Source organism: Cyprinus carpio, chromosome A13 (genome assembly GCF_018340385.1).
Source record: "Cyprinus carpio isolate SPL01 chromosome A13, ASM1834038v1, whole genome shotgun sequence".
Taxonomy (NCBI): domain Eukaryota; kingdom Metazoa; phylum Chordata; class Actinopteri; order Cypriniformes; family Cyprinidae; genus Cyprinus; species Cyprinus carpio.
Genome location: NC_056584.1, coordinates 541,916 through 560,371, shown reverse-complemented (window position 1 = coordinate 560,371; position 18,456 = coordinate 541,916). Strand labels below are relative to the sequence as shown.

At 35.6% G+C, this 18,456-nt stretch overlaps 1 protein-coding gene across 3 annotated transcripts in view; it reads left to right on the top strand.

The window, feature by feature from the left end:
• The window catches only part of LOC109080806 (exportin-5-like), a 199,855-nt gene that overhangs the window by 158,223 nt on the left and 23,176 nt on the right, over positions 1-18,456 (top strand). For all 3 annotated transcript variants that reach the window (XM_042768338.1, XM_042768339.1, XM_042768337.1), the window contains 2 exons: positions 5,997-6,094; positions 16,085-16,131. In XM_042768338.1, coding sequence (XP_042624272.1) covers positions 5,997-6,094; positions 16,085-16,131 — 145 coding nt within the window. The remainder of the gene's footprint in view (positions 1-5,996; positions 6,095-16,084; positions 16,132-18,456) is intronic.

Genomic DNA, 18,456 nt, shown 5'->3' with positions numbered 1-18,456 from the left:
TTTCTTGAAATTGTTATAATAACTAATAAACTTTATTGTGCTATACAGTAGTCAACATTTGAAGTGGATCAAACCTTTCTTTAAAGTTGTTCTAAAACCAATAGGCCTATGTCCTAAAACCTGTTCTGCGAGTTTAAAACCCTCATAAGACACTGTCCATATGAAAGAGCAAGAAATTCACACCTTAATCTCGACCCCCACAAGCTATACAGGACTACCCCAAAACCCCCAACCCCCTCCAGCTGAACTGAATTCGGTCTGTGTTTTGGCTGTGAGGAACGGTGTGTTGTCATGTTACTGGGTTGAAATATGCCTGCACTCACAGCAGCCGTTCTCTTTTTATTCATTATTTTCTCGCAGCCCATATTATTATTTTCACTAGACCAAAATAATAACAAATTATCAATTGATAATTAATTAATCATTATTTTTGAAATAGTTTAGTTGAAAACTTTAAGTGCCATTGTTTAAAAAAATGCATCATAGAAATGTTTCATAGACCTTCAGTTGCCATGCTTTAAAATCCCATGCCATTTGTAATTTCACTGTATTTTCACCTCCTAATTTACTACCCCAATTCTATAATGGTGAAATATATTCAAGCCGATGGCATTTATGACATTATTTATTTTTATTTTTAGAATAATTGTAGCCTACATAAATGGGTGAATCAAAACAAATATGATAACTTTTTAACTGCAGGCAGATATAGGCCTATTTTATTGTACATTACAAATATTTGGATCGTGCCTTATTCTGTCCCTTATTTTATTAAAGAATAAGGTTTCTGTAGGTTTCTTACTGATGACGAAGAATTCACAGAGCAGAAATCAAGTTTTAGACAGTGTTTTAGGTTATTACATAGGGAGATTTTTGGTTCAATAATTAAAACCCCCGTTTGTTTTTTCTTCATTTTTTGCAGAATATAGTAGTAGGAAATTAATAGTCATGCAGTTTTTTTATTTCAACTATACAATCTGTTAGGTTCACAAATTTGTGTTTCATCAGGCCGCGAAGAAATATAGAGCTGAGTGAAAGCTAACACCATGTTTCTTGATGATATCTCCCAAGGGTAACATGTAAAGTGAGAAAAGCAACGGTCCTAGTACTGAGCCCTATGATATCTCGTTATTCACTGCTACTAATTGATGGTGGTCAGATAAGTGAGATTTGAACCATGACAATGCAATTTCACTAATGCCAACATCATTTTGTAGTCTACTTAAAAGAATGTGGTCGATAGTGTCAAAAGAAGCACTTAGATCTGGTAGCACTAAAAAAAATGCACGATCGGATGACAAGAGCAGGTAATTTGTAATGCTGATGAGACCATTCTCAGTACTATGATATGGTCTAAATCATGACTGAAAATACTTACAGATACCATTTCTCTCTAAGAAGGAAAATAGCTGAGAGGATACTGCCTTTTTTAGTATTTAGTAAAAGGGAGATTTGAGATCAGTAAAGGGAGATTTGGGACCTCCCCATTATCATTCAATTTAAAAAAATTATTTTAACTTTATAATATAGGAACGCCAGGAATAAGACTGCTTCGGGAGAGACAGATCGTTAGACATGGTATGGGGACTGTGATCAGAGTTTAATATGCTGCGGTATTTGGTTTCAGTAACACGAGAAGTTAACATTTCTACCCCTAGTCAGTACTCTACCAGAAGACGTCTGCATAACCATAGAATAAAGGGTAGTCATAAAATTGAGCACACACCTTCAGCAAGTAATTTGCAGCAAAAGAGCACATTGTAAAAACTGAATGAAAAAGTAGAAAGTACAAACAAACAACAACAAAAAAGTAAGATAAAAAAGTAGCAGACAAGTCTGAGACAACGAGAACAACAACTCACAACTTACCCTACTCTCCATCGTGTCTTCCCGTACCAGACACACAGTTCCATCCAAAAAGGAGCTGCCGGGCAATTCCCAAAAACCAACATCTCAAGGGTAAAGAACCCTCACCGAGGACTCAAATATGTGAACACAGAGGTCATGATGCTGTGGAAAAAAAAATAATAATCTGTCGTGTCATTTTTAATTAAGTCTCATTGCGTCATACATTCATTACTCCTGAACATCAGACTCTGTAGCTAGCTCCCAAATATATGGAGGCACTGCAATGGCACCGGAAAATGTAATCACAGTAACTCAAATAACCACTTGTTACAACCAAGGTATGCAGAGTACCAACTCTGAATGCACAATACGTCGAATCCTGAAGCACACTGGCTACAGCAGCAGAAGACCACACCGAGTGCCGCTCCTGTCAGCTTAGAACAGGAAACAGAGGCTATCTTGTCAATATGGACCAAAATCTCTGAGAAATGTTTCCAACACCTTGTTAAATCTATGCCACGAAGAATAAAGGCAGTTCTGAAGGCAAAAGGGGTCCAACACGGTACTAGCAAAGAATTGTTGCGTGTTTTATAAATTATTTCCATTATTTTAGTTAAACGTGAGGCACTGAATAATTTCGCTCCCATTATTGAGGCCAAACTAAAACAAGAAACGAATAAATTAAACCTGGCCACGATTTAGCTAAATCATTGAAACTGAAAAGATTGGACGGATTAATAAAATGTCCTCACGTTTAAACTCAAGTTCTCCCATTATAATCAACAAAGTGCACATGATGTAAAAAAAGAGCTTCATTAATTGACAACTTCAGTGATTTTAAAGGGAGCCTTCTTTACTTGCTTTCATACAATTTTAAAAAATGCAGGAGTGTATTCTTATTTGCAGTCTATAGCAATTTATAATTATTTGTACAATAATTTCTAACTTAACCTGCTTCGTATGTTTATTATTTAATGTAAAAGAGATTTATTAAAACAATCAAAATCAACGGATTGGAGTGGCATCAGTCGTTAGATCATTTTAAAACATCAAATAGCCTTTAATTTACATGTTATAACTGCATCTATCGCGGTTGTAGACTTGTAAAGACTATTTATTTTTATATAAAGATTTATTTTTAATGCAGATCCCATACTGTAACCTAAAAGAAATGTGCTCTTTTACTATTCATATTCAATATTATTCAAAATTATTGATGCGCATGCATGACAGGGAGGCGCCCTCGCAATCATTTGTTTCCCCCTTTTTTCCTGGTAATGAAATAACTTAAAATTGGGGTGCCATACATACATGAGAAATATATCTACAGAAAGCTTGAAATGTCTACGTTTTAATAAACCAATTCAAAACAAAAGCAAATTCCCCGTTTATGCGCATTCTGTGGAGATGAGAGTCAGCACTGTAAATTTCATCTTGCAGCCGACAAGAAAACTTAGTTTATTCATAAATAATTAAAATGTCTCCTTTTTCACAATTATTAGGCTACTTCTGCTTGTGCTTTGTGGCAAACTTAATGCGTGTGCTTGAGCGCAGAATATATTAGCTAAGGCTCACTATTTATTATTTAATTTAATATAAACATGCGATTAGATGAATAATGATAAATGAACGACAACTAGTAACTAGAAAAATCTTACGTGGGGGGCAGACCTATTAAATACCCTCTAGACATCTCTGTTAAAGTTTTTAAAGCTTTTTATACGTGTTTGTATAAATTCTGCTTTCAGAATGGTCTGTAACGGAGAGATGCCTTAACATAGATTTTTCCTCTGAAACACATTTTTCATTCTCAAAACATAAAATATCAATTTTATGTTTTGAGAATGGTCAACCCTTCTTCATTCTGCAGATATTGTTGCTTCTGGTTTGTGCATTGTATATCACAGAAAGTCTACAAAATGTTGTCTCCCAAAAACTCGGGTCTTTTTGTCAGGTCCGTAACACATGTGTGTTTCCCAAATCTAAAATAGCCTCTAAAACACGTTCATAGACAGATTATTTTCTGATGTCTGGACTCTGTTTGGGATTTAGAAAAAAAAATAAAGAGATGGTTCAATTTATTGGTAATAAATACATTCTGTGAGAATTTAGATTTCAGGTTTTGACTGCCAATGTCACGCCAGTAACGCCGGAATTGCCCGATAATGAAGCTAAGAATAATTAGGCCTACGCGATGTCTCGGGACAGACATCATTATTCTTATTACTGCGATATATTTTTACATTTGTATTGCCAAAACAACTGCAGCATTGCAGCGTACAATTAAAACTGAAAATAGTACAAAACAGCATAGGCTATACATTAAGAACAAAAGTTTTTGTCTCTTTGGCAGATGCGTGTCTCTTTCGCCAGTTTCTTTGTCTCTCTCTCAGAAGTGCCTCATTTCTCCTGAGATAAAACAAAAACATTAGATTGTTTGTAATACTCTTTAGGCCTATGTAGTTGCAAAAATTGCAAAAGCCAAACCCAACGATGCATGAAAACACTTTGCCTAAACCTGCTCTGCAAGTTTGAAACCCTCATCAGCCACTGACCATATTGAAGAGCAAGAGATTCACAACTTTATTTTTCAACCACCACAAGCTATACAGAACTACCCCCAAACCCCAACCTCCTCCAGCTGGACTGAATTCAGTTGCTACTAGTTGCTTAGTGTAAAATGGACATGCTCTATCTAAAATAAAAAATGGTGTAACATAAACCAGCGAACTGCAGAATACATTTGTATTGATCATTTTATATATTTTTTTATTATGTATAAATAAAAAAAATTCCCAAACCCAGGATTTGAACCTGTATTGCTAAAATCACTGACTAACTTGATAAACGAAACTTCCCTCTTTCAGACACGCTCATTCATATCACTTCGCAATGATAAAAATAACCGTGTCATCAAGCACATAATTCTTGTGTTTATTATAGTGTTTAATTGCTGATCTATCTATCCATCTAACCATCTATCTATCCATCCGTCGGTCGGTCGGTCGGTCTGTCTGTCTGTCTGTCTGTCTGTCTGTCATGTATGTCTGTCTGTCTGTCATGTATGTATGTCTGTCTGTCTGTCTGTCATGTATGTATGTATGTATGTATGTCAGGCCCGGATTGGCTTATCAGTCTTTTTGCAAATATCATTGTTATTTGTGAACATAGCCGTTTGAGGAAGTCTTTAAGACCAAGTGGAATCCTCTGCCAGCTGCTCCCGCTTCACAGCGAGCGCGACTCATGCTAACTTCACCCAGGTGCACCAGGTTGAGCCCAACATTTAGCAAGGCAGGAAAACATTCAGTCTACCTGAAGGAAGACGTATTTCATTGTAAGTTAATGCTGTTAAATATAGAGAAAAAAAATTATGCCGCGGTACACGAAGCGGTAATACACATTTTGGTTGTCCACCTACTGTAATAAAGTGGCCAGTGAGTGTATATTCTTAATAAGAGTTTATGATAAATTAAATGGGTAGGCTCCCTTAAAGCAAAAATTTTTTTTAAAAAAAATCAATTATTATTTCTTAATAATTGATAAAGCCTTTTATTTTTTTTTTATTTTTTTTTTTATCTACAACTTTATCCTGGAGATCCTTTGACAGTGCCTTGTCACCCATAGTTGATTGTTTGCTTCAGTTGCACTACCAAGGACTGAAATGCTCCAGGGACACTCTTTTCATGCTGAGCTAATCAAAATGACCACTGCTGATCACAGTTGAAATCAAATGGATCGTGTGCCATTGAGGTGGTGATCTGCTACACCTGATTGAGTTTATAAGTTGTTTTTAGGAGGGGGGTGATCCTTTTTCCAACTCAGTGAATGTTTTTTTTTTTTTTTTTTTTTCAGGTTGCTGTTATATTTCACTTGGACATTAAAAGTTGCATTGAGTAAATACAGCTGGATAAAACAAATACTGTGTCAATCTTCATTTCAGGCTGCAAAGTAACAAAATATACTTATTTTATATTGAAATGAGCTTTAATTTGGGTTATTAGCATTTGATTTTTTTGGTACCCTTATTATAAAGCTTTATATTCACCTTGGATTATGTCATTAGATTTGGATTCTTGTTGTCGTTGACTCTGACTCTGAATGATGTGCTTTAAGGTACAGTTTTTGTTGTTTTCCTTAATGTCTTTCATGTCTGTTCATGAAGCAACTGGTGATGTCCTGTCCCTATGATTATCATGACAGCCTCCTCTGTCCTTTGCTGGGCCCACTGTTTGCCCATCTGCTGCAGGTAAACTTAATATAATATCCAATATCTGGAAGTGTGTGTTGGCAACAAACCAGAGCATGTTGAACCTTTTTTTTTTTTTTTTTTTTAATGCTTTTTTTTTTTTTTTTAAATGCCTCCCTTAAATACTCATAGTCATTTAATACACTGTATAATTAGTGTTTTTAAATTGTAGTGGTGGTAGTACAAATATTTTGTGTTCTCATACAGATTTCCCGATTTGATTCAGGTATTAAATATATTTATTTTTGATTTATTTATTTTTTTGGAATTAAAATGTCATAAACAGCACTCAATATGAAATCAAAACCCCAGTAAACATCACTATTGGCCCATCCCCCACATATTTAGAATGACAATTTTTTTTTTTTTTAATTAAGCAAATAAAGCAACACTGACAGATAAACAAAGAAAAATATGATAGCTAAAGAAAGCAAGAAGAAATGTATAATACAAGTGGAAAAAAATAAGCAATTGGGCAGGAATGTATAGATGAACGTGCATATATATATATATATATATATATATATATATATATAGTTATTTTAACTTCACTTGACATCAATTAGTCACTTATCTGTTTGAGAGAAGGGGGCGCGATTGGCCCAACTCAAAAAAATTCTAGGCTTCTAGGCATGTTTGACATGGATCTTGTTGTCCATGTTGATCCATGTCTTGTGAACAAATGTTCTGTATGTGTTTTATGACCTCATTTCAGTGAATTCAAATTTGTAGTTTTTCACTAACCACGCATAAACGATGTTTTCTCAAAAACACAATCATGTACATACATGCTATTTATGTATTACTGTAGCCCAGTTTGTACTGAATACGGTGTTTTCAGACTTTAGCCATGTATGTTTATAAGCAACTAAAAAAAGCACAAAAGTCAGGGCATGTCAAAACTTCTCCAGGCCCCTAAAACCCCCAATTATGGCTATGCCCTTGGTGTTTAGATATCATTAACAGTGACTTACCAGCTGTGGTTGTAAGGTATGTGCTTCAAGCCAGGTATTATCTCTTATCCAGTTAATTCCTGGACTAAAGACCCATTGGCCATGTGGTCTTGTGATGTCCTTTCTCTCTCTTGATGACCTTGAGAAAAAAAAACAACAACAACAACAAAAAAAAAACAGAAAGCAAAGTAGAAAGACAGAAAGAAAAAAATAATACTAATACAATTAATACAATTAAATAAATTTGCAAAAATCTCTATATTGTGATTGTTATTATGCAATTTCTATATAATTATTATTATGACAATTATGGTAGTAACAGCAACGATAGTCTTGTATAGAAACAGAGAAAGAGGAAGTAATATGACTTGCAGGTTAGATGTGTACTGTTCAGATCTTTAAAGTCCTTCATTCAAATCATGCAGCAACAGTTCATAGCATTGCAGGAAAGAGATGTATAAGAAAGGAAAGTAATGATGATGATAGTAGTAATAATAATAATAATAATAATAATAAAAGTCATGGACATATTATTTACCTAAATATACAAACCTGATTCCAAAAAAGTTGGGACACTGTACAAATTGTAAATAAAAACAGAATGCAATGATGTGGAAGTTTCAAATTTCAATATTTTATTCAGAATACAACATATCAAATGTATAAACTGAGAAAATGTATCATTTTAAGGGAAAAATAAGTTGATTTTAAATTTCATGGCATCAACACATCTCAAAAAAGTTGGGACAAGGCCATGTTTACCACTGTGTGGCATCCCCTCTTCTTTTTATAACAGTCTGCAAACGTCTGGTGACTGAGGAGACAAGTTGCTCAAGTTTAGGAGTAGGAATGTTGTCCCATTCTTGTCTAATACAGGCTTTTAGTTGCTCAACTGTCTTAGGTCTTCTTTGTTGCATCTTCCTCTTTACGATGTGCCAAATGTTTTTTATGGGTTAAAGATCTGGACTGCAGGCTGGCCATTTCAGTACCCGGTTCCTTCTTCTACGCAGCCATGTTGTTGTAATTGATGCAGTATATGGTCTGGCATTGTCATGTTGGAAAATGCAAGGTCTTCCCTGAAAGAGACGACGTCTGGATGGGAGCATATGTTGTTCTAGAACTTGGATATACCTTTCAGCATTGATGGTGCCTTTCCAGATGTGTAAGCTGCCCATGCCACATGCACTCATGCAACCCCATACCATCAGAGATGCAGGCTTCTGAACTGAGCGCTGATAACAACTTGGGTTGTCCTTGTCCTCTTTAGTCCGGATGACATGGGGTCCCATTTTTCCAAAAAGATATTCAAATTTTGATTCGTCTGACCACAGAACAGTTTTCCACTTTGCCACAGTCCATTTTGGAAGAGCCTTGGCCCAGAGAAAACGCCTGCGCTTCTGGATCATGATTAGATATGGCTTCTTTTTTTGTCCTATAGAGTTTTAGCCGGCAACGGTGGATTGTGTTCACCGACAATGTTTTCTGGAAGTATTCCTGAGCCCATGTTGTGATTTCCATTATAGTAGCATTCCTGTATGTGATGCAGTGCCATCTAAGGGCCCAAAGATCACGGCCATACAGTATGGTTTTCCGACCCTTACGCACAGAGATTGTTCCAGATTCTCTGAATCTTTGGATGATATTATGCACTGTAGATGATGATAACTTCAAACTCGAAAAATCTCCTTTCTGATATTGCTCCACTATTTTTCGCCGCAGCATTGAGGGAATTGGTGATCCTCTGCCCATCTTGACTTCTGAGAGACACTGCCACTCTGAGAGGCTCTTTTTAGACCCAATCATGTTGCCAATTGACCTAATAAGTTGCAAATTGGTCCTCCAGCTGTTCCTTATATGTACATTTAACTTTTACGGCCTCTTATTGCTACCTGTCCCAACTTTTTTGGGATGTGTAGCTTTCATGAAATCCAAAATGAGCCAGTATTTGGCATGACATTTCAAAATGTCTCACTTTCAACATTTGTTCACTTTCAACATATGTTATCTATATTCTATTGTGAATAAAATATAAATTTATGAGATTTGTAAATTATTCCATTCCTTTTTTACTAACAATTTGTACAGTGTCCCAACTTTTTTGGAATCGGGTTTGTACATACTGTATATGCCATACATTTACATAATACAATAACTGGACACAGATTAAAAGCAATACCACATGTCAGTTATCTTTATATCTCACATTTCCTTAAATTTTAAAAACTTTATATGATGTAGTAATAAGTTGTAAATATGTTCAGACCATGATCAGTGACATTAATAGATGCATATTTTACATAATCAAGGTAATCAGTTAGAGGTATTAATTAATTAATTCAATAAAGTTTAGAGAGGCATTAGTGGTGCCAAATATTTGTTTAAATTTGGTTATTTTGTGTTTGGAGATAGCTCTCTCTCTGTCTTTGTTAATGAAGCAGAAGAGGGGTAAGCGTGGAGGTATCCGGGCTAGGCTAGCGGCTAACAGCTAACTCACACAAGCCAGCTTTCCCCACCATCGTACTGGCTAACGTATACTCTTTGGACAAAAAAATAGACTACATCTGACTACTATGCTCAACTCAGAGGACTGTAAGAGACTGTTGAAAGTGAAAGTCGTGACATTTGCCAAGTATGGTAACCCATACTCGAAATTGGTGCTCTGCATTTAACCCATCCAAGTGCACACACACAGCAGTGAGAAGTGAACACACCGAGAACACACACCCGGAGCAGTGAGCAGCTATATCCAGCGCCCAGGGAGCAACTGGGGGTTTAGTGCCTTGCTCAAGGGCACTTCAGCCATGGGTATTGAGGGTGGAAGAGAGCGCTGTTCATTAACTCCCCTTACAGTTTGCATATCGGTCCAACCACTCGACCGATGATGCCATCCACAACATCTTTACAAAATAGATTTGTATGTCAGAATGCTGTTCATAGACTTTAGTTCAGTATTCACCCCAATCATCCTGCAACAGCTCATTCACAAATTGGTTCAGCTCGGGCTCATCACTTCGCTGTGCAACTGGCTATTGGACTTTCTGGTTGGTTACTGCATGATGATTGAAATCGTGCAAATATTACCTAAATAAACTGCGAAAAGAAACATCATGAACAGAATGGTCCTGAGAGCACTGCACGAGATTCAAAGCGCCAAACGCGAGCAGAATGGGTGTTGAAACGTGTTACTGGACCCGGTGACTTTTTATGAATGGTGGTGAAAATCTGAGATTGGTAGTGCCATCATAAAATTCACATTCCTTTGTGCTGTATAATAGGCTGTAGTGTGACGCGCTACATGTTTTTAGTTTTGATTTACTGTTAGTGCTACGCTTGGTTTGAGATGCTTTAATTTGCATTTGGGAATGCAACATTCATCATTAGAAACGTTTATAAATCTGTTATTGTTTACAAAGAAGTTTCAGTGTCACATAATCCTTCAGAAATCATTCTAATATGCTGATTTGCTGCTCACGAAACATTTTTCATTATTATAAATGACAGAAATAGTTTACTGCTTAATATTTTTGTGGAAACAATAATACCACTCAAACATTTGTACAAGATTTAAAAAAGAGAGAGAAATTAATAATTTTATTCATCATGCATGAAAGTGACAAAAAGCGACAAAAATAAATGCCTTAACAAATTTAATTAATATATCTGAAAAAAATCTTTATATTTATCAAAAAATCCTGAAAAATAAAGTGCATCATCATTTCCACACAAAATATGAAGCAGCAAAATTGTTTTCAACATTGATAATAATCAGAAATTTTTCTTGAGAGTCAAATAAAATATAATGATTTCTAAAAGATCATGTGACACTGAAAACTGGAGTAGTGATGAAGAAAATTCTGCTTTGCATCAAAGGAATAACATTACATTTTTATAATGTATTAAAATTCAAAACTTATTATGTATTAGTAGTAATATTTTACTTTTTTTTTTTTTTTTTTTTTTTTTTTTTTTTTTTTTTTTTTTTACTTTATCTTCTCCTGATTAAGGCTGAATTTATTTGAACAAAATAGTTATTTCAAAATCATTAATAACTGTAATGTTTCCAAACTTTTGGCAGGTACTTTAATAATAATAATAATTCTATATACTTTACTATAATATATTATGAGATATAGAGATGATCTAGAACAGGCAAAACGTAAAAAAGATCACATTATCCGAGTTACTGTATATTACTGATGTAATACAAGATCATAATCTATACAACAACATGAAAATTTATACAACTCTATTTGCATGGTGGAAAGTTAATAAAATAACCCATAATATCACCACAATCCCTCCTTTGGCATAACCAAGATTTCACCATTAACAGGTCTCCACCTTTTAATGAATAATGGAAAGTTGCTGGCATCCCACATTTAATGTTGGTTATGCCAAAGGAGAGAGTGATTGTGGCGATATCGGATTATGGGTTATTTTATTAACTTTCCGCCATGCTAATGGAGTTGTACGAATTGTCATGTTACTGTATAGATTATGAGCTTATATTACATCAGTAATGTATAGTAAGTCGGATAATGTGATCTTTTTACGTTTTGCTTAATCTAGATCTAACGATGTGTTATGGAAATGATTACCATTTATCCATTTGTAGAGATATTGTAACTGTTCAGCTAGATAATAGTAGTGAAATTTAGGTGCCCCTAGTCCACATAATACATATGGAACACCATAAACATGTCTTTATTTATTTATTCATCTATCTATCTATGCTAATTTTAGGTGTTTTATTTTTTTCAATCCAAATTATTTATTTTTTCTTTATTTTTATTTTTTTTAGTGGGTTGGATCGAAATCATTGTAAATAAATAGGCCGTTTTTATTGTAGATCATTTTCCTATAAAAGACAGTCAAATTCATCAGACATTTTAAGTCATCTATGGATTTTTGTAGTGGGTTGAAATTAAAATGAAATTAATATAAAATAATCTGATAGATTAGAAGATATGTGTTTCCCTATTGAACAGTCTCTTTCCCATTGTGTCACTGACACTTGTGGGGAAACTCCTGTTTACTCTGTTACTTAAGCCTGACTTGTTCACATTTGTGTAGCTGCACAAACCAATGGCACTCTAACCTGCCAAAAGGGGAGAAGCCAGTCGTTTTACAAGTCGGCTCATAGAGTGCCATTTCATCAGAATTTTCTCCTTCAGCGACGGATCATCTCTTTTGCTGACTTTGCTTCTTGAAACCAAAGAAGGAAGTTCAGTCTGCTGCCTGCTGCCGTAGAAGTGCCCTGACAGTGGAAGTAGCGTAAGCCTTCCCCTGTGGCCATCAGACACTATAAAAGAGCCCATGCACGATGCCTGCACAGCGAGTTCATCACCTGCCTGTGCAGTGCCCAGTGAGACATCATGCTCTCACTGTAAGAGTATGAGTCTTACCTGTCTTTGCTAGCGGATTGCCTACTTTAATGAAGGTGATCCTCCCCGTTCTTCTCTCCCGTTTCCTTTCTTTCCTAATGCCTGTTTCACACATACTCCATCTGCAGTGTGTATGCCGTCTATGTGCATTACGTATTTGGTGCAGAAGCAGCATGGACTCATTGTGCTTTCACACAGGATGCGTTTGCAGTCTGCTCCTAATCCATGACTGTTTAAGACTAACACAACATTTAACCATTATTATGATTTCAAATCATGTAAAAAAAAAAATATATATATATATATATATATATTTTTTTTTTTTTTTCAGCATTGTGATACTCTTATCACAGTGCAGTGCCAATCTTTCATAGACATTAGTTTAAACTCAATAAATATAAACAGCGCATTATTCATGCATTTGACTTCTAGGTTTGCATAATATAATGCTCAAGCAAGTGGCAACACATTTAAACACAGCATACAGCCTACTTTTCTTACGTTAAAGCTATCACAAACATTTTAAATTAAAACTCACCACTGACAGAAACAGTCGGCTCTTGTGGCTTTTCTTTTGTATTTAAATCTTTATTACAAGCAATCCCGTGGGTCATAAAGAAATTCTATCACCACAAGTGCATCTATTATGTTGCTTTGTTTATTTAAAAAGTGCACTTTTCCTTGTTTTAAATCTAGCCAAGAAGCCACGTGTTTACTGTAAAACACAGTAGACTTTAATTATATCAATTTATTGTGAAATTACTAAATTTCTGTGTCAATCCATGTTCATTTTTACCACGAACAATGCGCTGCACTTTAATTCAGTGTGTGCAACACAGCAAAAATAGACTCGGTGCGTAAACGATCACTACACTGCTGCAGACACGCCATCCTGGAACGCACTGCCAGACCGCAACCACGTTCGTTGTGAACGCTATAATCTGTTAACTGAAGGATTAGTAATAGATACTGAAGAATGGGTGTGTTCTGGTGAAGAGCCCAGAGCCCCTTCTCTTTCACCGTCAACACGGCTGAGCGCAGACAGCGAGCTGATCCGAGTTGTCTCTAAGGCAGTGGAGAGTCTCGACTTGGATTGGTCAGCCCCAGAAGAGCTCACCCATGGACTCCTTGACGAGTGGTTTCTAAATGGGGGATTCCTTCAGCAATCCTCCTGTCAACAGCCCGTCCCATTCCAGCCTGCAGTTCATGAAGAACTCACCTAAATGTTGTGCGTCCCCTATTCGGCCCATTTTAATCCCTCCACTTCTGCTGCTCTTACCACCAGTGTGCCCTCCTACAGAGCTCCCCAAACCAAGTTGGAGGCATCTGTCGTGACTACCTTCCGTCTGGAGGTCAGTCCAAATGGGAAGCCTGATTGAAACGGGGAAGAAGTTTTTCGAGGTTCTACAGGTCTGATGCAGAGGTGGGTTACACTGATATAAAACATGGATTTGAACCAATACAGGAATTACAGAGGAAGCGGCTGACATGAGGCCAAGTATTCTATGGAAAGACCTAAGGGGACGTGAAGTCCCAAGTAGGAATGACGCCTTTAGCCATTGAATTATCAGGGAGCATTCCAGTGTAATCCATGCCTGCATCTAGGCAGAATCAATATTTGTCCCCAGAAAGATTACTCACTGGCTGGGAGACAGAACTCTTGGATAAATGGAATTTTAGCCCAAGTTGCTCCAGGTGGCTAAGCAGCAGCAACCTGTGAGTGATGAGTTCCTATTCCGATCTGGCAAAGACCAGCCAGTTGTTTAGGTAATTCATAATGCAGATTCCCTTCTGTCTCAGATGGGAGGGAGCCACGTCCGTGCACTTTGTAAAGTGCTTAGGTTTCTTGGAAAGAGGAAGTAACGGCTATAAAAGCCTGACTCGCTGTTCACTAGAGGAACCGTTTCCATGGTTTCTTTTGCAAGCAGAGTTTGCACTTCAGACCAGAGAACATAAGCACTGTTCTCCTATACCGAAGTTTGAATAATGTCTCTGAAGTGAGGTTGTCTGTGAGCGAACTGGAGCGAGTAGCCTCATTCCACGGGGCTGGAGCACTTAGGCAGGAAGTGGCAAACATCGCTCTCACATCTAAAAGTGTGCAGCAACCACCTCGGTCTCAAGGGGGGGCATGCCACAACTTCTTTAGCTCCATCAACGAGGTGCGAGTGAGCACACAGGACCTGTGCTGGCGTGAGATCACTCATGCCTGGTTGCTCAGCCCTTAGACTCCACTGTTTCTTTCTCTGAGCTCGCTGAGAGAGAAGTTGAAGAAGGTGATCCGCCAGTGGAGAAGGGTGATTAAATAAAAGAATTTCACAAAAAAAAAAAAAAAAAACATATATTTAATAAGGTTAGAAACAGTAGCCTTTAAAAAGGTAAAGTTGCTCAGTGAGAGCATTCCATCTCAGTGAGCGTGCAGCCGCTGCGAGAATACGTATTTCTCTGAATAAGTATAGTTTGCATCAGTTTTAAGCTTTGAAAACATAGTTATGAATGGATTTGGATGGGCCCTGGAAGGTGCTGTTCACTACAAATGAATGACTGTATCATTGTTTTTCAGTATACCATAGAAACGTGGAAAAATAATCTACAAATACTGAAGCAGCAAACTTTGCAAAACACAAAATTAATGTTACTGCCAAAACTTTTGACCATGACTGTACATCTAATAAGGTTAGAAACAATAGCCTTTAAAAAGGTAAAATTGCTCCTTATAAAGAATTTTAGAGAGGCAGAACCATCCTTTAATGCAACGTCAATTTACATAAATTTATCACTTCTATAAAACTAACCATTGCACACAATATGCAAAATCAGCTGCCCATGACAGGCATAAACCAGTTAGCTTCTAGCACAAAAACAAAATATTGTCTAATTATCAGTTTTAACAAATCCCAGAAAATATTAAGAGATCATTTTGTTTTCATTTTTGAACACCCCTACTATGAAATTAGTTGGTTTTTCACTTCAGTGTTGTTTTACATCATTCAGACCATGTACACACTCTAAAGTTTCAGGAGGGACAACCACATTTAAGTACTGGAATGAATCCCCTAATTAATAATTTTTTGTGTGTATTGAACAGAACTCATTCTCACAATAGCTATCATTGACACCATGCTAACCACAGCAACGTTCTTCCATCTTGCAAATTTGGTATCCACTATTTTTGATGAAAAAAAATAAATAAAATAAAATATTAAAGCAACCAAAGACTCATTATGGTTTGCGATGTGGTTTTTTATTTATTTTTTATTTTTTTTACTAAACCACCATCAATATTTGTATTTATATTTTGTTATATTGTGGAAATTTTTTATTGTTAGATTTAAGTTTGTTCTTGTTCTTTTTTGTTGTTGATGTTTCTAGCAAGATCTAACAACGAGTCAAGAAACCTTGTTTCTTGTGATTTGTTGCACCACGCATACAAAAGACAACTCTGATACGTCATTAACAACTAGTTGTTCAGTTCAGTTCCGTACACACTGCATAGAATTTTTGTAAATGCTGTTGTCATTACATTAATTTTTTGTAAATTAATCCAGTTGTAGAATGCAGTGGTCACTCCTGTAAATTATCAAAAAGACAAAATATTGCTTGCAGTACAGGATTTGCCTAATTTTATCTCCTATTTTTGACTTCATTGAAAACAGAGACTGAACTTTCGGTGGCAGATCATCAACCAACGGACCAGTTTGTGGTAAGACATTTTAGTGTTGGATAATGCTATAAATATTTGTGAGCATATTATATTGTGTACAGTTCTGAAACACTGTGAAATACATTGTTTTCAAGTTGAAAAACTTAAACTTATTGTGTGACACCCCTGACTCACTGTGACTTTAATGTTACTGGTAGACTGCAAGCCTAGACGTATCTTTAGAAAATGTTTGATATTGATGATAAAACTAAGATGTTCTAATCTGATGAGGAAACAGCTTTCTTGTCAGTAAAGAAGTAACATTCTACTTTTAGAGGATGTTGTTATAAACTGTAGCAGTGCTAGTGCATTAAATCATTAACCAGATGAATGTTCTATTAAAATATCATTTAAAATCACTCATACTGCACAAAAAATTTAATTTGACAAATAATCATTTTTCTTTTAACTAGTAATGAACATTATACAACATAGGAAACTGTAATACGAACTGCATCAGGTTCTAAACTGCTCATTTCATAATTTAATTACCAAGACCTATGAATGTATGAATCAATCTCACTGAGACTGCTGACAGTTTCTTTTCAATGCATAACTTTTACTACATCCATGAATGTTTACAGATTAATCTTATAAAAGAGCACTTGATATCACAGTAGGCGGTTACACCTACTGAGTGACAGCGTTATTGCGGATTAAACGTGGATTACAGATTAAAGCTACAGAAACAATATTGAAGCAAAGAGATTTCTAAAAATTTGCAGAATCAACTGGAATCCAGGCAAACAAAGATAATAGTGTTAGCCAAGACAAACCAGTTTTCCTTACAAGTGGGTACTCCCCAAAGCAATTTTAGATACAGTAGATAGGAGCAAATGAGTTTTTAGATTCAGTTTGCACTGCTGAACTCTGTATCGACTGCCTGATGGTAACAGCTGACAGTTATCCACATAAAACAGTGGATATTCTGGTTGTTTCATGTTTTGAATTTTGCCAACAAATCCCGTAGTGAATTACGACCAGTCATCAAGTCAAAATTATTTGTATAGAGCTTCACAATACACATAGTTCAAAGCAGCTTTACAAAAAAGTCATAATATTATGTCTAAAATGAATTAGTGTTTTAGGGCTGGGCTTTATGACAATATATAAGAATGGTATAAATTATCGTCTGGAATTAGATCCGATATGTTGTATTTATAGTATTGTCTAGCAGACAAAGTGTTCAGGCTTTGCTTTGGCAAATGCATTTGCATCTTTTGACCAGTACACAACGGTTTAAAAATACACTTCTTCAAGATATCAGGCAGAATTATCAAAGTATTGTTTCATTTTCATGAGTATCAGTATTACCATTGGGCTAGATTCAGTGGTTGCAGTCAGTGGATAATTTAAGAAAAACACTATAGTTAAAAATTCATATTCACAGAAGCAAATTTAGTTATTTATGAACTTGTGTGAATTTTTTTATGAATTCATGCAGCTTGGTGCTTACATTATACTTTATGCTGCACAGTACTAGACCGTATTTTAGATTTTTAAACATTTAACAGGTGTGCAGTATTGTTTATATAATTTAATCCTATGTTATACTGTTCTTGCCATAAAATTAAGAAAAGTTAGTTTGCATGAGAGCATTGAAAGTGGTAGCCTGTTAACATGAATTTATATGCTAAATGTCAGAGGTGACATTACATAATGTTTTTCACAAATACACATATTTAAAAATTTACATTTAGAAGTTTGCTAAAAATTGACATGCATTTCAACATGTCACACACCTACCGTCTACATGTATATATCTATTTCTATATTGACCTATGATTTAAGAAATTAAGCATTTTTTGTTAAATTCTTTCCTTCACTGTAGTTAGAACATGATCATGTTGTATTATTTAGTTCCCATATTTTAACTAAAAATAAGAAACACATGGATTAAATTGGCTACAATTCAACTAAATTAAACTAAACTAAACAGAGATTGATTAATAAAACATTCGTACATTTAATCGTATGGCTCTAAACTAGTTGGCAGTTATTAAAATACAATTATCTCTCTGCTGATGTGAGCAAGTTCCATACTTATGTAAATAATGATATATTAGATAAATCCGTATATTTCTTTAAATGATTATTACACCATCTCAGTTAATAAGTAGCAGAAGTACGATACTTAGAGGTTTAGGGTTCTTCAGTTTGTAAGAATAGCGGAACGCTTTTAGGTGCCAAGTATCCCTCTATGTTCCTGATCTTATAATATTATGTGGTAACATTTTTAGATTAGAGAACACCTATTCACAATTAAAGGGGTCATATGACGTTGCTAAAAGAACATTATGTTGTGTATTTGGTGTAATGCAATGT